At 49.5% G+C, this 8,183-nt stretch overlaps 2 protein-coding genes across 2 annotated transcripts; one reads left to right on the top strand and one right to left on the bottom strand.

Annotated features, from left to right (window-relative positions):
• Positions 1–499: 499 nt before the first annotated feature.
• T265_12136 (hypothetical protein) lies at positions 500–844 on the top strand (the record flags this gene model as incomplete). Its single annotated transcript, XM_009179155.1, has 1 exon — positions 500–844. The coding sequence occupies one exon, from the start codon at positions 500–502 to the stop codon at positions 842–844; it is 345 nt and encodes a 114-aa protein (XP_009177419.1).
• Positions 845–2,927: 2,083 nt separating this feature from the next.
• Positions 2,928–3,227, bottom strand: T265_12135 (hypothetical protein; the record flags this gene model as incomplete). The annotated part of the gene is made up of 1 exon (XM_009179154.1): positions 2,928–3,227. The coding sequence occupies one exon, from the start codon at positions 3,225–3,227 to the stop codon at positions 2,928–2,930; it is 300 nt and encodes a 99-aa protein (XP_009177418.1).
• Positions 3,228–8,183: the final 4,956 nt, after the last annotated feature.

The following is an 8,183-nucleotide window of genomic DNA, read 5'->3' as shown; positions in this document are numbered from 1 at the left end:
AAGGTGCATAGTTTCGGGAGTTCTTCATTGGCCTTCGGCAGTCCGCGGACAGTTCTCACAACTTCCCGTGAACCAAGGTTGGTCCAAGTGTCTGAACCCATGGAATTGCAGTGTGCTTTCGGGTAACGACAGTGAAGCACTGTCGAATAAGGTCCAAATCTCAGGGAAATTTAGTCAGGTGAGAAACACATCAGGAGGTGGATCACTATCTTGTAGACCCCTTTGGGCTGTCGCGGCAGATTGCGTTCTGCCTGTGCAGCCTTTCCCGCAGTAAGCACATCCAGCTCCACAGCACCAGGGCCATATCTCTTACCTCCCAAGGAAACACAGTCCGTCGTTCCCTCTGTCGCATAAAACGCTAGCTATTGTGCCTGGGTCACTCCAGGTCGGATCCGAGGAAGTGAAGTGTCTTGGACCCACAGACACAGTGAAATATCTGGGTCTGCGGTTCAACTGGAAAGGGAGGTTGAAGACGAACACTGGTAGGGTATTTCAAGATATGCTAGTTAATATATCCAAAGCTCCGTTGAAGCCATACCAGATGTTAGAGATACTCAAAGAGTTTGCGACATCGCGCCTGCAGTATGAACTAGTTCTCGGCAGTGCGCACAGGAACACTCTGAAAGCGCTTGACGTGGCGGCTCGCCACGCAGTGAGAGCATGGTTACGGTTGCCCAAGGATACCCCCTTGGGTCTCTTCTACGCGAAGGTGAAAGACGGGGGGTTGGGACTAACGTCGTTCGCGACAACAATCCCGCTCCTTCAGACCCTTGGACCAACCTTGGTTCACGGGAAGTTGGGAGAACTGTCCACGGACTGCCGAAGGCCTTTGAAGAACGGATGAAACTCTGCAACTCTCCAACACACACGCACGTCCTCCCCCCTCTTTCATAAAGAGTTGACGATTGTAATGACATTGATCCAAAATAAACTGTTAACTAGCCAAATGCCTCGTCATCTAGTTAGTGACGCGCATGAATGGATTAACGAGATTCCTACTGTCCCTATCTACTATCTACTACTACTATCTAGCGGGAGTAACTATGACTCTCTTAACCGGGGGGCATGGTTACATGGTCTGATTACCTCCTCGTGGTTCCCGCCGCGGTCAGAAGGGTGAGCCCTGAAAAGCGTTGATCCCTTCTCAGCTAAACTTCAGACCACCCGTCAGGGGCCGACCACCCTTGTCGGGATTTCCACTTGGTTATGAAACCTATTTCTGATATTACTCCCGGTACAACCACGAGTGCCGGTCACCAAGTGGAGGATCTTCACAGCCGGACTGATCCACCGGTGAGTACAGAGCTGGGATTACACGACAGTAATAGGGGCGTTAGTAGGGTTGTTTGTGATCTATGCGGGTTGTCTTATAAGTCCGCTAGGGGCCTCGGACAGCACAAGCGTCATAGGCACCCGATCGCACTGAACGATGAGAGATTGAAACTTCTCCCACGTAGGAGAGGCGAATGGAGTGAGTTTGAGTCGGCAAAACTTGTACAGTTAGCGACCTCCCAAGGAAACACAGTCCGTCGTTCCCCCTGTCGCACGAGCGCCTCCGGCAGGCTCACTCTCATCCCGTCCAGCATCCGGTTCCCCAAGATCAACCAGGGTAAATGGGAGGTTCATCTTATTTCTGTCACTCTTGAGGTCGCGTACCATGGCCAAGTTCATTCACAGTCATGGGATTCGATCGGTCATGCAACGTTCCAAGAAGGCATTCGGGGTGCATAAGGGTTCCGTAGTGTGAGATCCAATCGAAGGTCAAGGGCCGATGACATTGATCAGGGCCGTTAGACTTGCACAGAGTTTCTTCCCAGTCATCATGGAATCGCGTCCGTCTGGTTTCCGTGGTCCACCGTCATTGGTCCGAAAGATATCTAGGTTGAGGGTTGGGAAAAGAGAGAATGCGTGCGCAGTATTTGTTAAAAAAAAACATGTGTATAAAACCAACCAAACAGAGCTAAAAACAAAAAGAGATTCAGGCCCTAGAGGGGTCCTACAGGACCACCTAATTTCCTCTCATGTAGACATCATTGCAGGCTAAGGAGCCCCGAGTCACAAGCAGGCAGAGAACCGACAATTCTTTCGTGGTAAGGCATAAGGATGTCAGACCGATACCGGAGCGTTCGCACAACAGCCCCCGATCCGTAAACACAACCGGGAGATGCCTAACATCCCCGAGGGATCGTCCGAAGAGTTTCGACTGGATATAGGTTTCTACCTCCCTCAAACCATACTTCGCCGTCTTGAGAGTCCAGCTCTCGGCCAACCGTTGACCTCGAGCCACGGTCACATGATGAACGTAAGCATGCTCTCCATGCCGAACGACTAAGTCCGGTTTGCAGAAAGTTCTACCTACCGGAATAATCGGCTCGGTAATGACTTCATACCCTCTTCGGGAAAGCCTCCCGGCTAGATTTTGCACCACCCGGTTATGTCTGGCACATCGGGCGTCGTGCGTAACCTGACATCTCTGCAAGATGTGGCTCAGAGTCTCAGCTGCGCCACAACGCCCCCGACACAGCAAGTCGCCAATGGCGACCGATCGACCCTTAGCATTTCTTACATTTGAGGCCAGGATACATGCATGGAGATGAATACCCCGTATGAAAAACCGTGGCAGGACAATCCCTGGGTTTGCCAGCCAGTCAAAACGTGCACGGTCAACAGAGTCTGTGACCAGCTCCCTCCCGTCTACACTTGACTTCAAGTTTGCTCGCCAAACCTTTGACGCCTCGTCTGCCGAACTTACCAGTGTCCCTTTCGCACGCCCGGGAATATACGCCAATCTTTGGTCTGAAACCACATTCTCAGCCTTAAGAGGGCCTCGTACTACCGGAACGGGAGAGCTTGCAATACGCTGAAACTTCTTCCTTTGAAGGGGAGGGATTGTTGTCGCGAATGACATTAGTCTCAGCCCCCAAGCTCTAACTTTCGCATAGAAGAAACCCAACGGGGTGTCCTTGGGCAACCGCAACCATGCCCTCACCGCGTGCAATGTCCAACGCTTTCAGGGTATTCCCGTGCGCACTGCCGAGAACCAGTTCATACTGCAGGTGCGGGTTTGTAAAATCTTTGAGTATCACCGGCTTCTGGTGAGGCTTCAGCGGAGCCTTGGATATATTTACTAGCATATCCTCAAGGATCTTTCCAGCGTTCGCTCTCAATCTTCCTTTCCAATTCAACCGCAGACCCAGGTATTTCACTGTGTCCGTGGTCCCAGACATTTAACTTCCTCAGATCCAACCTGGAGTGACCCAGGCACAATTGCTAGCGTTTTACGCTTGCCAGACTTCTCCACAACCATAGCTGCGCTTTGCGCTATTCAGATCCATACCAGCAGCTGCTAGGGCTGAGGCTAACCCTTCCAATTTATCCTCCAACTCGGAACGAGAAGGAGCCAGCAATACTAAGTCATCGGCGTACGCTAGCGCCCCAATTCTTGTGCCTTCTAAGTTGTAGCCGAGCTCTGGACGGCATTGCTCAACCACCTTATCCAGTACCATCATAAATAAGAGGGAAGATAGGGGATCACCCTGCCGCGCACCACGCTTGGACTTTACGTTCCCACCGGTCAGGTTGACAACACCATCGGAGTATAGGTGTCTCAGATATCGTACAAGGGGCATAGGAGTTCCATGTGCCTGGGTCACCCGTAGGGTTGTATCCTGGGAAAGCCTATCAAAAGCTTTCGAGATATCCAAAAAGGCCGCCGCTATCGGCCGAACCGTCTCATGTACCGAGTGCAATATGGCGTTTAGCAGACTCGAGGCTTCAAGTCATCCGTCGCGTTTTTGAAAAGCCAACGGCAAAATGAGCAGCCTATGCAGCAACCTCAGGACGACCGAAGAAATGGCAATGGGTCGGTAGTCCCCCGGGGACGCTGGGGACACTGTTTTAGGAATCAGTGAGATCCTCGCCCTCGAGAGGGTTCTGGGTGGAAGCTCGGTCACCAAAAATAGATTCAGCAACTGGGCTAGAATAATCGGGTTCCACGTGAGCAGTTCCCGGGCATCCTTTTTATCCATCCCAGGTGAAGACCCCACCGACTCCTTCAANATAGCGACGATAATGTTTGTAGGCAAGTAGAAGAACCAGTCATCCTACCTTCCTCATCTCAAGCCACTGCAGGATATTAGTGCACAGGTGATGATAGCCATAATTCGAATCAGAAGGTGAATGTGCACTAATAAAAGCTTTTAGTATTTCTGCGATACGTATAAAAATGAATACAGTGCGAAATGCGAGCAAGTCAAAAGGGGAACTTATCGGATGTGAGAGTCCCTTGGTGGAAGTCCGGACGGCGGGAACGTGTTTTTCTCCGCAGTTAGACTGCTACACGTACTCCATGGTTGTCCGTGGACTTGTGGAGAGGTTGACGTCCTGCTCCCTGCGCGCGCGCGAGTCTGTGTCTTTACTGGGTTTGGTTTCTCTTTATGTAGGTCCCAGTGCGTAAACGTGGGCGCGTCGGCACATGATTGGCCGCTACGCTGACTAGGCGGTGCAGACAATCGATGTCCGATGAAACAGCTTAATGCGACATGTTTGTGCGTATGAAAAAAAGACAAGCCTCGCGATCCAGTGAGCGACTGTGAGTTGAACAGTCAAGTGTGTGGGTGACTGGGTCGCTACACAGGACTTAAACGCTTACTTGATCTGAGTATGTTGTGTTACCGGCCAAGGTGTTTTTCTTTCTTAACCAACCTATACATCGTTCTAGTCCAATCCCTACCCCGGATTACTCTACCAGCTCTGTCTTATGAGTGATGCTGTCGGTTAAACTCTAACCGACAAGAACGAAACAAAATCCAGCTTTTCCTCACTACAATAGCACATTATACACCGATGTATTTACATCGAATCCCCATGATGATTTGCTCCACAGTTCACTAAACACACACACACACAACATCGCGGTACGCTTCTGCCAGACATGGTAGCTCACAACAACGTTCAGGCTCCGGTCAGCCATAGTGCGCTCGTACTGTCACTTTGCATGGTAGCTCACACCAACGTTCAGGCTCCGGTCAGCCATAGTGCGCTCGTACTGAATGTCACTTTGCCGTCCCCACTGTCACATTGGCAACTGTCGTTTCACCGCCTTCTCCGCGACCTGCCTCTACCAGCGACTGTTTGCTGTCTGCTTGACCGAATTGATTGAGCTGTTTTACTAGCCTTGCTTTCCCCGACCGAAAAAAACTGGTAACTGGAGTAGTCTATTAATGCACAAAACCGCACTTTGACTGCTTGGACGGTTTTCCACCTTGCCGATCTGGTAGCATGCACGAGGGATGAAAACCTCGTGTGGTGGATGGGTACGCCCTGCAGAGAGGGTCGCTCTGTTACGTTGCACCAGCGATCACGCGACTTGCGGCGTAATCATCATCTGATTGGTTGACACCTAGATGGCAGGAACATTCAAAAGTGGCAACATGGCGGATTTGCGGTTTATGATTGACTCTCTCGTACGAAGCCTAGAATTTCGGTGCGGTTGTATCTTTAAAAAATTTACATCGTCAACAGATTTTGAAATATAATAAACGCAAACAGTATGGGATTCTCTGTAGTTTTAGATAACTTTGTTGTAAATAATGCGATCCTATATTTTGTTCTGAAAGTTAACCATATCTCTAAAGGAAGATGATATTTGGGATTGCTGGCGGTAACAAAAAGTAATTAGTCAGAACAGCCCAGATTTAGCAGCTGACGCTGGTGCATTGGCTGCTTGCAACCAGTATCGTTCACATATTATGAGTTATTCGTTTGAATTAAAGTAATAGCCTACATGCAATAGTATATGTTCCCCTCAATGAATCCATTCAAGGCCATGTATCCCTGAACTTGTGTTCGGCAGCTAAGGCACCCGATATATTCATTGACTGCCCTAGGTGAAAGACCGGGTGTTTTCATGGACAGCCCCAACTTTGGTATACAATGAAGGAACTATCGGTGCGTCCTTCGGAGCCAACGGACCAACGATAGTGTCTGTGGTTAGGCCAGAGCTGCTGCTCTGAGTACTAATCATCTGAGCACACAGAATAATATAAGCAGCTGCTGACGTATTTAGTGAGTAATGAACGCTAAGCTTTGAATACCACTATCGCCACAACCTGCTGATGCGACTTTCGACGACACATATCAGCTGTACCTAAAGCAACAGGAACTTATGATACAACTGTAGTTTTTGAACCCTAAAACTCAGTTGTGGCTGGAAATCACTCTCTCCGTTTTCGTTAGCGACTCCACATACTATGTAACAACAGACGGTGCACCCCCGTCATAGAATCTTCGGATTGAATATTTGTCGATTGCGTAACTAGTAACTCCGTTACGTGAAACACCCATGAAGCGCAATACGTGTTTCAGGCACAGTTAGGCTGCCGGGCTATTGTACACACTGCTAGACGTATGCTGTTAGAGGTGACCCTATATTGTCCCAGAAGGTTTCGGGACCACTCTGAGGCTATAGACAAAACCGAAAAATTACGCCCCCTTTCCTCACCTACGCAAGCTGGTCTTCAACTGAAGGCCTGAATGCCTTGGTTGCCGTGACGCTTGCGTTGTCGGGAAATAAGAAACCAAGTTTAGGAAAACAGTTTTATTATGACTGATTGCCAACAAATAACAGAACCATTAAAAATGTGTTCCACGGTTGTGCCTGGAAAGTAAATGGGGAAAGAATTAGTACAAGGCAACGGAATGGAAACGGCCAGAGGTGGGGATGGATTTTAAGGCAGAAAAACCCACCCACTTCACACACCTGCGTGTAGTAGCATAAGAGAAGCTAAGTTGAATTTGCCTGAACTGAATCACCATACTTTGCAAGCAAACCACGCAGACGAACGGAAGCAAGAGAGAGAACATCCAAACTCCCATCATCACAAACAAACAGCCATGGGTCCAAATGGGCGCGCCGGATCTCGGATACCCTGCAGATTACATACAGGATAGTCCAAGCGGCGTAGTTTGTCGCGCAGGACCCGCACACCATCACCGGTCTAGTCTACTCAATAGTTCATCCGGACATAGACACGGATTTCCCTGGATGACTTAAAATATCGCAACAATCCATACACAACTCGCTCCTGCTGAGCATTCACACGTCGGTTCGCAGCATACACTTGGCAATCGGACGTACGCAGGTCATGCGAGTGTTGCATATATAAAAACTAATTACTACAAGGCGACTGTCTCGGTGAACGACAAGCATGAACGATCGGCAGTCAAAATCAGCATACCTAAATGTAGGTTATTTGCATGATTGTGCGCAAAAACATCAACTTACCGACGACCATTATGATCAGCATTCCAGTGAGAAAGCACTTCACTGACATTCTGTTCGTCCGAGGACATATCCTGTGAACCTACATAACATTCTACCACATTTAACCATCAACCTGGCCGTACCGTCGTTGCAACCGTGGTGGCGGCGTCCTGCACGCCGTGGGCACCCGGACCGCAAGAGGAGCAAGCGAGGAATGACCATTTGTAGCTCGGCACCAGTTTATATACCAGCCTGACTTTGGCCTTCATAGACCAGCTGCCCGGTCCAGACCGCAAGTCGCCGACTCTGCGTTGCACCATGGTGCGTTCGTATACCCACTACCCCTCCGTTAGCACGGGTGCATCGCCCATCGCCAGTGGCCTTTAAATTCGGGAAATAAAAAAAGAGCACTGCTGTTTTCTGATTGTTGCCACTGGTGTTGGCCTCGCTTTGGTTGAGCTATTTGGCAACGCCATAAACAATAACAAAAACTGGCCTTTTCGCCTGTCCAAAAGTATTCAACAAGAAATCAATATACCTGGGATAGCCGGAAGAAACTCTGCGATGCCTATGGCCAAAGTCGACGTGCATAGCTGTAGCTACCTTCGTCAATATCGAGGCTACACCGCACCAAAACCTACCTCGTCAACCAATCAATTAGACAAACTGAATTTGCTGCTCCCAGGAGTGGACACATACAACATATAAACATACAGTTAGACACCCGACTCTCCACTATCAACATCCGAGGATAGCACCGGAAGTCTTCTTCGTCACGCACCACTCACTGATTAAAGCTGATGGTAGTGCTCCGGGGACTGGTGACCTACCCCCTCGCATCCACCTTCCTTCCTAGATCGCCCTAGTATCGTCCATCTCACTAACATCTCCAGGAATTTACGCCCCCAGTCGTCACGAG

Source organism: Opisthorchis viverrini, assembly GCF_000715545.1.
Source record: "Opisthorchis viverrini unplaced genomic scaffold scaffold4930, whole genome shotgun sequence".
In the NCBI taxonomy this organism is placed as follows: domain Eukaryota; kingdom Metazoa; phylum Platyhelminthes; class Trematoda; order Opisthorchiida; family Opisthorchiidae; genus Opisthorchis; species Opisthorchis viverrini.
Note: the sequence above shows the minus strand (reverse complement) of the source record. Positions and strands in the feature narration are given on the sequence as shown.